At 38.6% G+C, this 19,202-nt stretch overlaps 2 protein-coding genes across 2 annotated transcripts; both read right to left on the reverse strand.

Annotated features, from left to right (window-relative positions):
* Positions 1-3,214: 3,214 nt before the first annotated feature.
* On the reverse strand, positions 3,215-3,751 carry LOC114371388 (agamous-like MADS-box protein AGL62). The gene has a single exon (XM_028328850.1). The coding sequence runs from the start codon at positions 3,749-3,751 to the stop codon at positions 3,215-3,217; it is 537 nt and encodes a 178-aa protein (XP_028184651.1).
* Positions 3,752-15,354: 11,603 nt separating this feature from the next.
* Positions 15,355-16,461, reverse strand: LOC114371389. The gene has a single exon (XM_028328851.1). It carries the CDS (start codon positions 16,459-16,461, stop codon positions 15,355-15,357), a length of 1,107 nt encoding a protein of 368 aa, XP_028184652.1.
* Between the last annotated feature and the right edge of the window lie 2,741 nt (positions 16,462-19,202).

A 19,202-nucleotide genomic window follows, 5' to 3' on the forward strand; every position in this document is an offset into this window, starting at 1 on the left:
TTATAATCAACATAAAATTATTATAAAATTGAATTTATTTTTTTTGGATTTATTTTGTTAGAAACATAATTTTATCTCAAAACAAATGGCTAAAGAAAATAAGGTGACCTTAAATATCAAACTATTATGTAATACATAATTGCATGATAATGATTAATTATAACCTTGTAAAATTAATTTAACTTTTTAAAAAGGTTGAAGTCTCTAATTGGTTCTTGAAATATACTCAAAATTTTTTTGGGTCCCTAGTAAGATTTTTCTTGTCTTTTCGTCATTGGATTTTTTTTTTATTTTATATTTGGTCCTTGCCATTAGGTTGGCTCTATTAAGTGTTGACGCATATGTGAAAATTTTTAAATTTTTTTTGGTGGTTTTTAAAATTGGTTGTATTTATTTAAATAATTAAATTACAATTTTTGGTATTTTAAAATTTTCTAAAACCATTTAAATGCAACCACACCATGGACCAGTTGTTTTAAAAATTTAGATGTCATTTAAATAAATCAATAGCTAGGATATAAACCACTAATTATTATTAATTTAAAATTTGTAAATAATCAAGAAAATTGATTCTTGTTAACCCTAAACCTAAAGGCTTCTCCTTCCTTTTGAATCGTGACTGTTTACAAACCTTTCCTCGATGCTGATTGGCTCGACACCCCCCTTAGAAACTCAACTCCAAATATGTGTGGTCTTTTGTTCTCAGTACATGTTTTTGGGTTTCTTGAGACCCCTAACTCATATCACCAACTTCAAGTTCACTTCTCAACCAATCACATTTCCCACTCGGATGAGGTTGACACATCACCTGACTCACCATCATGTTGGCTCATGATCTAGGAAAGTGTACCTAATCTAGTAGTAAAGAAACAATAAGTATTATGTATTGTATTCACAAAGACTTGGTGTAATATTTATGAATTGAGCAAAAAATGTAATCTAAAACATTCACTGCATTGTGTTGTCAATTTGTTTTAGTGAGTGAGACAATGTTTTTCAGTTTTCAAAAGAGAATTTTGTTGTAGCAAGACCCGAGTTTGCTATAGCGAGAAAAGAACAATTGGTGGATTTTGAAAAAAAATTGGAGCAAAAATGGAAATCAAAGAAAAAAGGCATTGCTGACTTGAATTCCATCGCATTCAACATATGGAAGTCAAATCTATATATTTTTTCTGTCACATTAGACTTTCATTGTAGCGAGGACACTTCTTGCTACAACGAGGCTTCATCTTTTGCAAATGATACTTCACTTGAATCTTCTTGCTCTATGACCAACTTTGGCTATGGTGAGAGTTGTACTCGTTGTGGCGAGTGCTTGCTCAATATCTTAGTCTTCAACATTCATATTCGTTGTGGCAAGTCTTCACATTCATTCACTTGATAACTGGTCCTCTTTTGCTGTGGTGAAGGGTCATCTAGCTATGGTCAGCTTAAGTCTGCAACTTATCAATCTTTTAAACTAAAAAATATCTTTGTAACATCAAAATTTAAAACAAAACAATAAAAACTGTCTTTTTATTTTCTGAAATGATTTTTTATAATAGTTTATTCACAATAGCAACAATATATTAACAAAAATCCTAAAAAAGTTAGGCTAATTGCTCACAAAAACAAAGTGTGAGAAACAATTATCACCTCACCCGCACACAACATTGTGGAAGGATAATAAAAGTGTCATCTTCAATTACCTTTGTGTTTTGGGTAGCATTGGGGTAGTTATGAAAAAATGGACAAGGTTGTGACATCTTTAATTCAAGTGTTTGGACTTTTTTTATTTTTTGCTTTAATTGATGAGGTGCTTGTCATTGAAGGGGAAGTTAAAGTTGTGGCCTTAATGAATCATCCTTGTGTTCCAATGATGTTTTTGTTTTTATTTTGAATTGTGAAGAGTTGCATGAGAGTTGGGGATTTATGTACTAGATCTATTTTCTTGGAAAATGCATATGTATTATTGAGAAGAGTTGCATGAGATTTTGGATTGTAAATTGTCTTTTCTTCCAAATTTTTTTTCAAGGTTAGTGCATATGTATTATTGTCAAGAGTTGGCATGAGGTTGTGGATTGTGAATTATCTTTAGGTTCCAAATATGTTTTCTTTCTTTCTTTTTTTCTTTAATTGATTTGACGGTTTTTAAGCTACTAGAAATTTTAATTTGAAATTCTAAATGAATATTGATGATTTTAAAACCCACCACAAATTGTTGTTTAAAAATTTAATGGACATATGAACACTTAACAGAGCCAACCAAATGGTCGGGACTAAACACAAAATATAAAAATTTTAAAATATTGATTGCATGCATTTTATGAATTCCATTTGGCTTAATGATACTTTTGGTCCTTAAGGTATCACAATTGAGAATTGAAATACCTAAAGTTTCAATTGAGCTAGTTGGATCCCTCAGCTATCACAAATGTGTGACTTTAGTCCCCTATATATCAATTGCATCAATTGGGTCCTCATGTACACAATTGTATAAATTTCATTTAAGTATTGTAATTGTGGGATTTTAGTCCCCAAGGTATCACAATAATGTGATTTTTTCCCTGAAAAATGATAGTTCTAATAGTGCAATTATAAATTTTAAGATACTAAAATCGCACAATAGAGACACCTAAGGCACTCAATTGTCACAATGGAAATCTAAGGGACTAAAATCACACATTTGTGATACGTACAGGATCCAATTGGCATAATTGAAATTTAGGAGACTAAAAGTATAATTAAAAATGAATTTTAATTACTTAAAATACATTAAATATTTTACTTATCTATTTAAAATACATTAAATTATTCTTTGACCCCCTATGAAATGAAATGGAGATTGAATTATTTGTGCTGTTCTATTTTAAGCCTACCTCCAAACAAGACCTACCTTAGTTGAAGATGAGAAAATGAAAATCCCCAACCAAAGTTCAAAAGGTTGGAATTTCTAATAGAATTGGATTTTTATGTATTTAAGATGCCCTTTCATTCAAACACTACATCATGTAGAAACTACATCACAATTACAAACTCCACTAACAAAGCAAAGAAACAACATAAAGGAAACATAGTTTACCAACACATGATGAAGACTATTCAACATAACGAAAACATAAGTCCTAGATAATCAATCCTAACCACACCCCAAACATTAATTTGATTAAGCTAGTGCTCATTCTAAAACATATTAAATTAAAAAACATTGACTTAAAATTTAAATAGGGCATCATCAGTTGAGGTTCCCACATTTTTCTTTGAGTTGCCTCTTAAACTCCTCTAACATCTTCTTATACTTGTCAAGTTGGGAATCGGTCATGCTTTCAATAGGCCTAGCCCACCAGAACTGATCCTCTGCAGCCTTCGCTAAATGATTTAAATCCTTTGTGCGCTTCTTCTCAATAGCAATTTGGTTGGACAAGCAGTGGAGGTGTGTGTGGAGCTCAACTTCGTACACAGTGGAGTGCACCTTATTGAGGTCCAAGGTAAGGAGGGGAGGTGGGCCTTGTGTCTTATAGCGTTGGACAACAGAATCAACACTGGGACTGCCAAACGAAAATACTCGATTACCGGGTGAAAACATAATCACAGCGACATCCACGCCACAAAGGGTTGCAAGCTCATTGGCTTTCTTGAAAACCCCAGTGCGACGCTTCGAGAATGTCACCCAAAGGTTACTCTCATTTCTCATCTTCTTCATTTCGATCTTTTGTTGACCTTTAGTCTTCTTAGCGACACCGTTCAAGTCTGGCATGTTGTTTGACTCCATGGGTTATAGGCTTTGCTATCTTATATGATATGAAATATGAATACTGATGTGCAACATAGAGGGTATGTTAGGCTCAATTTATAGTAAAAGGTTTGGTTTGGCGAACTAGAGTCTGATATGGTGAGCCAAGCACGCCTCTGTGGACTTTCTGACCTGTATTTTGACCGCATTAAAATGGTTTCAAGATTAAGTGAATCTCAATTGAATGCCTTATATGGTATGTGCAAATGATTTTCTATATAAACCATTCTGGGTACAAAAATGTATATCTGTACTGAGTTTTTTTCCAGGTAGTTTTCTTTTACAACGTCAATCTTATCTATTATTTGAAGAATAATTTGGTTTAATAATTAATTAAGGAAAATGATAGTTAATTTATTACCAAAGGAGGGCTATGAAATAGTTTTTAGCATACTCCTTCTAACACACCATCTGTAATTAGTTGGAATTTATTGAAAACTACAAATTCAAGAGAGAGAAAATCATTACATATGATGTGGGACCCAACAAATTTTGTCATTTCCAATGAATGTCAACCAATAAAAGAAAATGTATTGAAAATAATTTGTTCCTAACTTTTATCTTTTTTACTATATGTCAATTATATTTTGGTACAATTGACTTTATACTCCCGTTGTAGTTTGCACCACTGAGAAATGAGTCATATCTTGTTGAACTTGTTTATCTCAATTTGACTGGATAAGAATCAGTTATGTTTGAAGCTCAATTTGAATTTATTTTTTTTCAAGCTGAAAGTCAATTCAATTCAAGCTCATGAACCAATTTGGTTTAGATCATTAACTCGATTCGATTTAAAATTATTATGTTACATTAATTTATTTGATAAAAATGGAATTAATTTGAAGTTAATTACAAGAATTTGTTAATATAAAATATGGATATATATATATATATATATATATATATATATATATATATATATAAAATTGATATTATATATAATTAATGTGGAAGCAATGACTTCCAAGATTATTTTGATGATGGCAAAGAATCAAGAGTTAAGCAAATTCCAAAGATTCAAGAATCAAGTTTTAAGAATCAAGATTCAAGAACAATCAAGATCAAGATTCAAGAATCAAGAGAAGACTCAATCAAGATAAGTACAAAAAAAGTTTTTCAAAACATTGAGTAGCACAAGAATTTTTCACAAAATCTTTTACCAAAGAATTTTTACTCTCTGGTAATCGATTATCATAAGGTAGTAATCGATTATCAGTAGCCAACATTGTTTTCAAAACTGATTTACAAAGCTGTAATTGATTACCATGAGCATGTAATCGATTACCAATGTTTTAAAATGTTAGAATTCAAACTTCAACAGTCACAACTAGTGATAAAACATTTTCAAATCATTTTTAACTTCTGTAATCGATTACACAATACTTGTAATCGATTACCAGTGTTTCTAAATGTTTTAATTTTCATATTTAAACATGAAGAGTCACATCTGTTCTTACGCACGGGGAAGGTATTAGTACCCCACGCGTCCGTCAGAATGGATGGCAGCCTTTAATCAAGTGTGCAAATATGACTTCAAAATGTTTTATTTTCCCTTTTTTTTATGTCTTTTTGTGTTTTTATGCATTTTATGTTTTTTTGTATTTTTTATCTTTTTGTGGTCGACAAGGGTGTTTCCCTCGCTCCAACGTATTCTCAATTGCGATGAGGAAATCAGATCTACGTAGTTATTTTAAAACTAAACGTTGGTTAAGTTGTTTTGATCTTTTTTCGCAAGATCGATTTTAACCGCACAAAAAATCGTTTAAGGCATTGGACCATTAAACGATCTTTTGATTCTTTTGAAAGGACAAAAATGTTAAGGTGTTGGACCATTAACGATCTCTTATTTTAGAAACGTTAAGACGTTAGACCATTAACGATCTCTTGTTTTTGAAAGGAAAGAAACGTTAAGGCATTGGATCATTAACGATCTCTTGGGGTGGTCGACAAAAGCGGGGCTTTTGCTCCTACGCATCCTCAATTGCGATGAGGAAATAAGATCTACGCAGTTATTGCAAAAGTGGTAAAGTTATGAGTTGATTTTATGCTTTTGAACGGTCCATGTTAACCGATAAAAGCAAAGAGGACCGTTTAAGGCGTTGGACCTTAAAACGGTTTTAAGTGACTTTTACGGACAAAGCTTGATGTGTGAGTTGATTTTAACCTTAGTTTCACTTTGGTTATTAGTCAATTCATTCAAGGAAACTTCCAAAGAAAAACATCCGATTGATTTTTTTGATTATTTTATTCAAAGATATTTTTATTATTTTATTATTATTTTTTTAAGATATTTTGATTATTTTATTATTATTTTGCTTTTTTTTTGTTTAACCAAGGTTACAGCGTGAACGATCGGTTAGATTTTGCTTTAACAGTGATTAAACGACATTACAACACAAATGATCGGTTGAAATTCATTTTATCATTTATTAGGCGAGATAACGGCTTAAATAAACGGTTAAAGTACGTTAAAAATGGAAGAAAAGAAAATCGAAAAGGAACGAGATGAAGATGAAAGCAAACAAAACAAGAAATGAATTGAAAGTCTCGGATTCGAACACTTACCGGTTGAAGAACGAAGAACGGATGAAGAACGGTGAAGAACGCAGGAAAATCTTCACAGATTTACTCACGGAAATGTCTCGGAAGCGTTACGGAAGCACTGCTACTCGATTCTTCTTCACGGAAATGTGTTTTTTTTTACCCAAAATAGCTTAAATGCATAGCCTAGGGGTCATGAATATTTTTGAAACAGCCCCCCTCCCCTATTTATAGGGAAAAAGGGAGGTGCTTGCCACCCAGAGGCTTCTTGAGAAAAATTTCTAAGCGCACCCCAATTACTAAGTTCACCCCCTTTCGTACTTTACGAAAAAGTTACGGAAGCCTTACGGAAGTTTTTCGGATTTGATTTTCATCTTTTTTTCTCTTTCCTTTCACCAATATTAAGTGAAATATGCTTACCCAAGATTTTTGGAAATTTAACGGAATCATTACGGAAGCCACGGAAGCCCCAAAAACCATTTTTCAACAAAACGTGGAGGAGCTTGCTGCCCAGTTCCTTACTCCTTAAGCAACCCAACTTCCAAAATATTCCGGAAGGGCCTAGATTCAAATTTCTATTTACACCCTATCTTGATAAGTTCACCCCTTATTTTTATGTTTTTGGCTGTTTTCTTTCCAAAATCTCACGAAACTTTACGGATTCCACCGTGATGAGTGTTAAGCCTTCCGAAGCAATCAACAATGGTCCTCGGATGAAATTATAGTGTAATAGTTTATTTACACACACTCCACTTTGCTAAATACACTCCCGTTTTTGTGTTTTTGACTGGTTTCTTCCTGAAACATCTCAGAACTTTACGGATTCTACAACGATGGGTGTTAAACATTTTGAGGTGGTCAAACGAAGGTCGCATGCCGACAAACAATGGTTCCCGGACGAAATTAGGGTATGACAGTTGCCCCTATTTACTTATCTTTTATCGAAGATGAAAGGGAAGTAAAGATAATACACTAATTTCGTTCGAGCGGATCCTTTCTCGAGCAATCAATAGCTAACCAGCAAAACGAGTTGTCGGACTTGGACGTCTCTGGATGGCAAAGGAAAAAATTTGGGAGAACCTGCAAAAATCTTCAAAATGATTAGAAATGGCCGACCATCATCATTCTGATGTCATCGGACTTGTTTGTCTCTGGATGATAAAGGTGCGGATAACCATGAGGTATATCCACGTGCTACCAGACCCTTGAGTCTGACGGATAGCAAAATGAGACTTTTTCGTAGTCTCGACCGGAAGACGCTGACATCTCTGGAAAAGGTGCAAATGACAACGTTAGTCACAAAATGCTATCAGGCTTTGAGTCTTACGAATAACAAATGAGACATTTTCGCAGTCTCGGCCGGAAGACGTTGAAATCTCCGGGGAAGGTGTAGATGACGACGTTAGTCACTGCATGCTATCGGGCTTTGAGTCTTACAAATAGCAAATGAGACTTTTTCGCAGTCTCGGCCGGAAGATGCTGGCATCTTTGGGAAAGGTGCAGATGATGATGTTAGTCACTGCATTCTATCGAGCTCTGAGGCTTACGGATAGCAAATGAGACTTGTTCGCAGTCTCGGCCGGAAGTCGCTGACATCTTCGGGGAAGGTGCAGATGATGACGTTAGTCACTGCATGCTATCGGGCTTTGAGTCTTATGGATAGAAAATGAGACTTTTTGGCAGTCTCGGCCAGAAGACGCTGACATCTCCGGGGAAGGTGCAGATGACGACGTTAGTCACTGCATACTATCGGGCTTTGAGTCTTACGGATAGCAAATAAGTGTGTATGGGTTACCGTATAGGGCGTCTCTGCGTGCCAACGGACTGACAGGTCAAGATAGCAAAAAGTGGGGTGGTCGACAAAAGTGAGGCTTTTGCTTCTACATATCCTCAATTTATGATGAGAAACTCAGACCAACGTAGTTCTTGACTTTGTGTGAGACTAAAATAGTCTCGGAGTTCTTTCGCTAAAATGCGAACATACTTTAGCAAAGAAACAGAACCTCCAATTGATCAGAGCAACATATAGTTTTTTGGAGAAAAACAAACGTGTCTACCGGGGGGAAGGAGGGTATGCTGATAAAATTTTCTTCTAAGCGATCATTTAGAGGAAACACTGGGTCCAACAAAAAAGAAGAAAAATCACTCAAAGTGTATAAATCTCACACAGGTAAGTGTTTTATCCTAATTCCGAACCATTGATATGTCATGACTTGATTTTGCAAATCATTTCCTATCAAATTAAAGATTACACACGTGATCATGGATCAATAGGACTTTTTCGGGAATGTTGTTTTAGTGGGAAATTCGGCTCTGAGTGTTTGGGCCTTTTCCTTTTCTGTTTTTGTTTAGTGCGAGGCGACAAAGTCGTCAGTGCACAGGATTTTGGTTAGCGATCAAAGGGAGAGGACCACTTCAAGCTGTGGTTTCCTTTCTTTTCTTGTTTGCTTTGACAATTCTGCATTGTTCAGATATTGTCTAGTCCAAAGACTTTTCTGTATATTTATTTTGTTTTCTTCCGATCTTTGATCTGGAATTTTTCTTTCTTCTTTTTTTTTGCTTTCTTCCAATCTTTGATTGGGAATTTTCTTCTTTTCCTCTTCTTCCGATCTTTGATCAGGAACTTCTTTTTTTTCTCTTTTTTCTTTCTTTTCTTTTTCTTTTCTTCCGAGGGCAAAGATGGACATTCTCACCCTGGGTCAATGTTTATGGTGAGTTGGTGTTTTTGGCTCAGAACTTGTAGAACGGCTGGACATGATATATGTCAGGGTGTTGGTTTGGTCAGCAGTCCAAGGGTAAAGGGACGTCCCACATTATTTCCATGACATGCGCGCAACGACGATGATTCAGAAATTTTATGCAAAACTGGTCACGCATGCACCTATGTGGACACTCAAGCATCAAGTTTTTGTGGTCACGCGATACTAGGGCTCAGGATTCATCATTTTTCCTATTTAAGTCAACCCAGTGTTTCCAAAATATGCTCCTTTATCAATTCATACATATGTCCGAGTCTATCTTAGGCATTCGGGAAAATTTTCACAGCATTCACCCTTTAGGTGCGTACACACATTTTTTTTTTAACAAAGCCTTTGTGTCACGATCAGTAAATCTTTTCTTTCAAAGAAAAGTCAGAAGTTATTTCTTTTCCAAAGCATGTTGGCTTTTTAGTTAACCAATTTATTTTTATTTTGTTTTTCTTTTTGAAAAAGTTGATATCTATGATCACATATGTTTTTTTTTTCTTTTCTAAAAAGTTGTGCGAACGAGGGTACGCAAGGCCCACCTACGTCAAAATAAACTAAGAAAATGCAATGATAAGTCGTAATAAAAAACAATGACAAAACATATTGAGAGACGTAATGCCGGACCACGGTGGGAGCAAACACAATAACTAAAAGCAGTAGTGTTAGATCACAATGGAAACAAAAACAATAACTGAAAGCAGTAATGGAAACAAAAACAATAACTGAAAGCGATGATGTTAGACGACATGGAATCACAAGTGCGACGACCTTGGTCATGTAGCTCCGCCCTTTCCCAAGTAACCGAGTAGGTCGGTCATATCCTCATCCATGTGGGCTTCCTCCGCTTCGCTCGAGGATCCTGCGGGTCCGGTTCCCTCCTCAGTGGGCCAATCTCTAGGGCATACAAAAGGAGGGGAGCCCTGCCCCTACTGGCTGAGGCTAAAATGGTAGAAGCACTCATGCAATTGCACCTGCCCGCGGTGGTTGGCCATCTGCTGGCGAACCATATGCCGTAGATACTGCTCCACACTCAGTGGTATAACTGGATCGGGCTGCTGAGGTGGTGGTGCATCCGCAGCCTGCTGTGCGTCACCCTTCGCTTGCCTAGGGGTGCAATATTTCTCGATGAAAGCTTGAGTGATCGGCGGCCGGATTACCTTGCTGGGGATGACAAGTACCCCGTAGAACTGGCAGAGGCCCATGATCAAGGCCAAAAATCCCAGGGCCCTGTTGGACCTCTTCGGGTCCAAAGGGTGCCTAGTGGGCGCCGCCCCTGCAAACAAATAAATGGCGTCAGCAATTATCTGGTCCACGTGAACAGTCATCCATGTCAGGATGGTGTACACCATCTGACACTTAGGCAGAGGGAGGTCAAAATTATGGTCGCTGAGCAGGATGTTGCTGAGTAGCAGCGTCATCCATATCTGAGTCAGAGTAGTCATACTGGTGCACATAATCCACTCCCGCCTCCCCGCAGCGGTCTGGGCAAAGTCTTGCCCCGGTATGCACAACAGCTGGGCGATGGCCTCCTCGTCAAAGCCGGAGGCCTGGTCCCTCCTCTGGTAGAATTTGCACCGCTGGTCCTCCTCCAAGATTAGTGGGTGGCCCAGGAACTGGCTGAGGGCATCTGTGCCAAAAGGAATCCACTGACCCCTTACCCACGAGCGTATATCTCGAACTCCCTCCTCCGTGGGCCAGGCATTAGTGTAGAACTCTAGGACTATCTCAGGGTCAAACTTGGCCATGGGAGTCACTAGAGGTGTCCAATGCCTGCGTGTGGAGAGCTCCATGGAGGCACTGGAGCTTTCCCCATGGGCGTCCCTCCTAGACATCTTTGTGGAGAGCTTATTCAATGCCATCTCTTGTTGGGGATGAATAACAGCGCAAAATGGAATAAAAAAAACGTTGAGAAATGGTGACCTAAGGCTGGAAATCCAAGGGATCCAGTGAGCTTACATTTTTTTGATGAGAGGAAGAAGTTTTGGGTGAAAAACTCACCCCTTCCCTCTCCTTTTAACCTTTCTCGTGCAGGGGGTGCTCGCCCAGGCGAGCTAACCTTGCCCAGGCAAGCTAACCCTGTGCATCCTTTTTTTTTCAAACAAGAAAATCATGCGTTCACCTATGGGTCCGTGCTCATTTGCTTGGAGTCTATAGGATAAGTTAGGCATATAAAAAGATAGAAGCTTTAAAGGATACTAGGCTGTCTCTTAACAGGGCCTCCTCAACATGCGGAGCCAGTCGCGGGATGATGATCAGCTGATCACCAGCCTAGTGCCTGCTCATACCCGTCCCCGAGCATCTGAAAGCAAGAAATGGCATTTATGCAGTGAAAATATGGCCACGCTACCACTTACCTTGGTTCATCCCTGTCTAGGATTTGACGCTGTATTGACCACCTCTTGAAATGATCATGTCCCTGTCTGTCGATTCATAAGGTACAAAATGCATGTGCATGCGTATGCATGAGCAGTTTCAAACGCAATAATTCTTTAGCAAAAACCCATTGGGTTCAGTTTTAAATAAGCACTTAGAGCATCCCTATAGGCCGAGCGAAAAGGCTCGGATCATTTAAAAAGAATATGCATCCTTAAAGGCACAAAACCAAGGTTGAAACAACAAATCATCAATCTCGCGCTCTTTAAATGATCGCGACAACAATTTACAGAGGACAGGAATCCCTGGGGGAAACCAACAAAAAATTAAACATGCAACGACTCTCCTAATTGCCCCATGTCTCAAGCGTAGTATCGCTTGACGACATTGACATTTACGGGTGAAGGTAGTTCCTCGTCATCCATGTTAGTGAGAACATGGGACCTTCCGGAGAAAGCCTTTTTTACCACGAAGGGCCCTTCGTAGTTCGGTAACCATATAGCGCGAAAGGGAGCATTCTGTGCCGGTCCTTGTATGACACGGTCATCTTCTGAATAATCTTCTTGATATTCTTGTTGGCTGCCACCACTGCTCCGTTCATCTTGGGCCTGTAGGGTGTGGAATTGTGGTGTTGGATCTTAAATTCCTCGCACATTTCCCTCATCATTTTATTATTCAAATTGGTGTCGTTGTCTGTGATAATCTTCCTTGGCAAACCATACCGGCAGATTATCTCCCTCTTGATGAACCTAACCACCACACTCCTTGTGACACTAGCGTATGAGGCAGCTTCGACCCACTTGGTGAAGTAATCGATTGCCACCAAGATGAAACAATGTCCGTTCGCAGCCTTGGGCTTTATGGCTCAGATCACATCTATCCCCCACATGGAAAAGGGCCACGGTGTGGCCAATACATTCAATGGCAAGGGCGAAGTGTTGACATTGTCTGCAAATGTCTGACATTTGTGACACTTCCTTACATGGAGGCAACAGTCGCTTTCCATGGTGAGCCAATAATAGCCCGCCCTCAGGATCTTCCTAGCCATGGCGTGCCCGTTAGCATGCGTACCGAAAGAGCCCTCATGGACCTCCTCCAGCATGCGTCCAGCTTCCTTAGTGTTCACGCATCGGAGCAAAACCATGTCATGGGTTTCTCTTGTATAGTATGCCCCCGTTTTAAAAGAAACCGGCCACCAACCTCCTTAACGTCCCTTTGTCGTTGTCGAAAGCTTCCGGTGGGTACTCTTTGCTTTCAACGTATCGCTTGATGTCAAAATACCAAGGTTTACCGTCCTGCTCCTCCTCTACCTAACAACAATATGCGGGCCTTCCGCGACACCTGAACTCAATGTATGGTAGGTCTCCATGCAGTGTCAGCTGGAACATGGATGCTAAAGTGGCGAGCGCATCGGCCATTTGGTTTTCCTCTCGGGGAACGTGATGGAAAGAGATCTCATCCAAGAACTCAGCCAGCTCCTTGATTTAGGTCTGGTAGGGTATTAGCTTGTGATCCCTAGTTTCCCACTTTCCTCTTAGCTGGTGAATCACCAGTTTCGAGTCTCCGTACACCTTGAGCAGTTTGACGTTGAAGTCAATTGCTGCCTGGACACCCAGGGTACATGCTTCGTATTCAACCATGTTATTGGTGCAGTCGAAACCAAGTCTGGCCATGAAAAGTACGCATTGATTGTCCGGAGAGACCAATTCCGCCCCAACGCCATGGCCCAGAATGTTAGATGCTCCATCGAATCACACGATCCACTTGTCCCTGTCCTTTTCTAGCTTTTCTTCAAATAAGGCCATGATGTCCTCATCTGGGAACTCGGGATGCATGGGTTGATAATCATTGAGAGGTTGCTGAGCCAAATAGTCCGCTAAGGCGCTTCCCTTTATTGCTTTTTGGGTTATGTAGACTATGTCGAACTCGGATAGCAAAACCTGCCACCGAGCGATCCGCCCCGTGAGAGTGGGCTTCTCAAAGATGTACTTGACCGGGTCCATCTTAGATACCAGCCAGGTGGTATGGCTCAGCATGTACTGTCTTATTCAATGGGACGCCCAAAACAAAGCGCAACATGTCCTTTCCAGCAGGGAGTAGTTCATCTCACAGGCCGTGAACTTCTTACTTAAGTAGTAGACGACTCGCTCTCTTTTTCCCGACTCATCATGCTGTGCCAGCATGCACCCCATCGACTCGTCCACAACTATCATGTACAGGATGAGAGGTCTCCCGGGCACCGGCGGCATAAGTGCGGGAGGCTTCATGAGGCGCCATTTGATCTTTTCAAATGCCTCTTGACAGTCCTTGTCCCAGTGGACGGACTGGTTCTTGCGTAAGAGTTTGAAAAGTGGCTCACAGGTAGCTGTGAGCTGTGATATGAATCTGGCAATGTATTTTAAACGCCTCAGGAAACCTCGGACCTGCTTCTCGGTTCGGGGTTCCGGCATCTCAAGGATGGATTTTACTTTTTCGGGGTCCACCTCTATTCCCTTCTGACTTACGATGAAACCCAACAGCTTTCCTGACTTGACCCCGAAGGTGCACTTAGCGGGGTTTAACCTCAATTGATACCTCCTAAGCCTCTCGAACAACCTCCGCAAGTTGATGAGGTGTTCTTCCTCAGTTGTGGAACAAAGCCACCATAGCCCGTTGATAGGTTGCCCCGGCGTTCTTGAGCCCAAAGGACATCACCTTATAGCAGAACGTTCCCCACAGGGTAACGAACATGGTCTTTTCCATATCTTCTGGCGCCATCTTTATTTGATTGTAGCCTGAGAAACTGTTCATGAAGGAAAACAAAGTGAAATTGGCTGTGTTGTCTATGAGGACATCAATGTGTGGCAGAGGAAAATTATCTTTGGGACTGGCTCGATTCAGGTCCCGATAGTCCACACAAATTCGTACCTTCCCATCTTTCTAAGGGATCGACACAATGTTGGCCACTCACTCGGGGTATCAAACCACCGCCAAGAAAGCGACGTCGAACTGCTTTTTCACCTCCTCCTTGATCTTCAGCGACATCTTGGGTTTCATTCTCCTTAGCTTATGCTTCACCTCCTCCTTGTTGTTCTGCCTCTATTAGAAACAATCGATAGATATATATACATGGTCATCCAACCACCTAACTAAGATTTCTCTTATAGCTTTTCCTGACATATCTGATACAACTATCTATCCTAAAAATAAGTGATCCCAATAATCAAGAGATCAAGATACAAAATAAAATTAAAATACAATAAGAATTAATACATACAATCAGAATTAATACATATAGAATCAATTAAGATCAGCACAATCATGTAGCAATATTCTCAATACAATTAGGATTAGCACAATCATACAACAATATTCTCAATGCATTATATAATCATCCTTTTTCAGCCCCATGGACTCTTTACAACCGCTAGGTGAATTGTATAGATCCAACTAAAAAGTTTAGTTTTAGAATTTTACATATCTACCGCGAAGGCAATGCTTATGTTGACAAGCTTGCTTCTTTTGGTGCATAGAATGCGGGAAAAAAAATAGTAAGTGTCATGAATCTCTGACATAAGCTTCAACCAATTAACATTGTTTGAATGACAACTGTTGTAGTTGGACAGCAATGACATAGTTTGTCCTCCATGGTATGCTTTATGTTCCTATTGGTTATAGTTTTGGTATGCTTTATGTTCCTATTGGTTATAGTTTTGGTATGCTTTATGTTCCTATTGGTTATAGCTTTGGTGCTAGAATGTTCAATTTGGAGTCCACAAGAGGAGGATCTCCATATTGTGCTGGAGTTTTTGTTGGAGATGGTACAAGACAAGCAAGTGAAATGGAGCTGGAGCTTGCAGAGTATCATGGCAAGTATATATGAAATTAGCCCATAAAAGCTAGATTGGATTCTGTGATTAAAATTCCATTAAGCCCTCCTAGCTAGGTCAGCATTCTAGTCTGTCCCAAGTTGGTGACCTCTAAATCAAACTTCTTAATGCACTCAAACAAACCATTGGTGACCTCAAAATCAAACTCCAAGTCAGTGTTGTCATAAAAGAACTCTAGATTTAAGAAGTGGGCAGCTGCATGCAATGGTCTATGAAGCTGACAATTCCATCTTTTATCAATGATTGCAAACACATCTTTGTACTTGCTTTCATTGTTGTTGAAAGACTTGATAATTGTTTCTTTTGCCTTGTCCATTGCTTCATAAATATAGCCCATGGCTAGTTTCCTTTCACCATCCACAAGATGAAGCACTTTCACAAGTGGAGCCATGACTTTAAGAGTGTAAACCACACTATTCCAAAAAAAAGGCATGAGCACTACCTTTGCAGCTTCTTTTCCCTTAAGCTCCTTAGATAGCTTGTTTAAGGTCCATTCATCAGAAGTAAACATCTTTCTAATATTGGCTTTCTCTTTGTGGAGCCTTTCTAAAGTTAGATAAGAAGTGGCAAATCTAGTAATAGCATGTCTCACCAATTCCCTCTTTTTTGTAAAATTTCTCAATAAACTTAAGGTACTAGAATAGGCATAGATAAACCCAACTAGATTAATTGCCCTTCTAATTGTCTTCCTTATCAAGGGAAGCTTCCCAATATCTTCAAGCATCAAATCAATACAATGAGCTGCACAAGGAGTCCAATAAATATGTTTCCTTTTCTCCTCCAACAACTTACCCGCTAAAACATAGTTGCTCCCATTATCGGTTACAACTTGAACAACATTCTCTTCTCCAACTTCCTCCACAGTGGCATCAAGAACCTCAAAAATATTTTCACCTGTCTTTACAAAATCAGAGCCATCAACAGACTTCAAAAATATGGTACCAACTTGAGAGTTAATAAAAAAATTAATGATGCATCTTTGTTTCCGATCAGTCCATGCATCGGACATAATAGTACAACCATACTTGACCCATTGCTCCCTGTGGCCTTTTATCAAATTTTCAGTATATTCAACTTCCTTCTTCAGGAGTGGAACTCTGATGACATGATAGCTAAGAATGGGCAAATGTGGCTCATATTGACCAATGGCTACAACCATATTCTAAAAGCTTTTCAATTTAATGAGGTTGAATGACTAACCGCTTGGTACCAAAAGCGAGAAATATGTTGATGCACCTTCAATACTTCATTCTTATCCATTGACTCTCTTATGTTCATTTGCCTCAACATCTCTATTTTTCTCCGATTGATTGTATTTTCTGGATTCTTACAAAATTTGTCCATTAGTCCTTTTTTTAGTCTCATACTTTGTCTTTGCACTTGCAATAGCATTACAAGAGTCCGCAAACTCATCATCTTCACTTCCATCACATCCAATTGGTTCACCAAATTCAAAATCTCTTATATTTGCCATATTACCACTGCCATAAGTACTGTAAGTGGTCCCACTTTTTTTGGTAGTCATATATTCCTTCAACTCTTCGACTAAATTTGGTGGAGTTTTCTTGCAAGTTGCAATGTTACCCGACTTCCCAATCAGGTGTTGTTTGGCTCTGGTTATTCCTCCCTTTGTGATTTTTCCATAGAAATTACAAACAATTATGTTTGTTTCTCCTTCTACCAGTGGATGACAATATTTCCAGCCTGGGTCTGTCTTATTTTTCCTCGTTACACTTGCAGTAGCAGCATAGGATGATGGTTCAGCCAATTAAAAGAGGACTAAACAGAAAAAAAAATTGTGGTGTCAAATAGAAAAAAAATAAAAATGAGACTGTCAAAAGTAAAAAGAGAGTGTCAAATAGCAAAAGGAAAACGAAAAGCTGCGGCCAAACAGCAAAAACAAAATTTAATAAAAAATTAAAGCTAGCACGCACCACTTCGTAAACGCCGTGATGTTCGCTGCCTTCGTGGGCGTCGTCGTCGGTGCTCGTCACCGCTGTGGGGTCGTTGCTGCTGGCTGCGTTCTGCGTGCGGGGGGTCGCGGCTGGGTGTAGGGGTTGCGCTTTTAGTTGGAGGAGGGCTGCATTCTGAATTCTGATTCAAACTGCGTGGGAGGGGACGACTGCGCTTTTGATTAACTTACCGGGTAGGGTTGGGTCGGGTCAGCCCAACTCCTACCGTGGAAAAAAAACAAAAAATAAAATGCTATTTCCGCCATGCCGCCATAACTGCCATGACCGCCATGGCTATGGCCGCCGTCATTCGCAACCCGTCACGCCACCGCTATTCGGTGGCATTTTTTCAAAAAACTGCCACGCCTTTCCGCTATGGCACCCCCATGACCGCCATTTGACAACACTGGTCCCAACAGATCAAATAAAATTTCCATCAATATAATGATTGATTTAAATAAACAAAAAATCGATGCAATATACTTCATTATAATTTAAAATATGTCACCACACCGTCTTTTTTTTTATTGATATTGTTATACAACCAATATAGATTTTCAACGTGAAATATGAGGTTGACACATCACCTGACTCACCTTCATGTTAGCTCATGATCTAGGAAAGTGTACCTAATCTAGTAGTAAAGAAACAATAAGTATTATGTATTGTATTCACAAAGACTTCGTGTAATATTTAGGAATTGAGCAAAAAATGTAATATACTGCAGTGTGTTGTCAATTTGTTTTAGTGAGTGAGACAATGTTTTTCAGTTTTCAAAAGAGAATTTTGTTGTAGCAAGACCTGAGTTTGCTATAGCGAGAAAAGAACCATTGGTGGATTTTGAAAAAAATTTGGAGCAAAAATGGAAATCAAAGAAAAAAGGCATTGCTGACTTGAATCAAATTTGATCGAGGCCGTACCTGAATCAAATAAACATTAAAATGTAGTAACTAGGAAGTGATCCTAGGTCGTTTCCCAACGAGCAATGATACACCAAATGTTCATGACAGATAGTAGGAAAATAGTAACGAATGGGGGGGGGGTTGTTTGCTTTTGTAAATTAAACAACGAGTAAAATTGAATTAGAAAATATCAAAATTAAAACACGCTGCTTCCCCTTGATTCATAAGCAAGTTTCTTATCCTAGGTTACGAGAGTTTATCCTTTATCAGTTCAACCACTTAATCCAACCCTAAATTAAATTACTAAGCGAAATTTAACATAAGGCATTCATTATGTGATTAAGCAACACATACACCAATTAATCATAAACGATCATTAAGCATGAACGTAAATTAAGCGTAGAGACTATTAATCAAGCACTAAGCATGCATGAATTAATAACAACAAATTCAAAGTAATTAGTGAAGAGAAAAAACTGAACATAATTTAACAGTAATAATATAACCTCAAAGAGAACTGTGCTTGATCCTCAAGAGAAAACAACACTAGAGACTTAGCCTTCCATTAATCAATAGTGAACGAAATTTTATTGCTGAAACGAAAAGTAAAAACTAGAATTGCAAAACGAAAAAGTGTCTAAAAGAAGAAGAGAAGCCTAAAACTAAAACGAAAAAGGAGAGAGAGAGAGAGAAGAGAAGGTCTAAACTAGAACCTTGGTGCTGCTATATAGTTTTCCAGCCCCAAAGCTTACAAATCTGTTTTAAATCCAAGCCCATAAATAAAATCAAATCAAATCTTAGATAAGATAAGATAAGATCTAGATGAAATAATATCTAGATGAGATCAAATCTAAATAATATCTAGATAAGATAAAGTCTAGATAAGATAAATTTTTGTAGAATAAAATAGTCTGCCCTCTTCAAGTCCAAGCCCAATTCTGGATTCAAGTCCAATGCTTCATTAATTCCTGAAATTAGATTAAAAACATCAAATTAGCTGAATGGGCCCAAATAATAAAACTGCTTAATTAATTTGACAATTAAGA

Source organism: Glycine soja, chromosome 10 (assembly GCF_004193775.1).
Source record: "Glycine soja cultivar W05 chromosome 10, ASM419377v2, whole genome shotgun sequence".
NCBI lineage: Eukaryota > Viridiplantae > Streptophyta > Magnoliopsida > Fabales > Fabaceae > Glycine > Glycine soja.

Bases quoted from the DNA above. Each gene is read 5' to 3' on its own strand.
- LOC114371388 (XM_028328850.1), bottom strand. From the start codon at position 3,751: ATGGAGTCAAACAACATGCCAGACTTGAACGGTGTCGCTAAGAAGACT.
- LOC114371389 (XM_028328851.1), bottom strand. From the start codon at position 16,461: ATGGTTGTAGCCATTGGTCAATATGAGCCACATTTGCCCATTCTTAGC.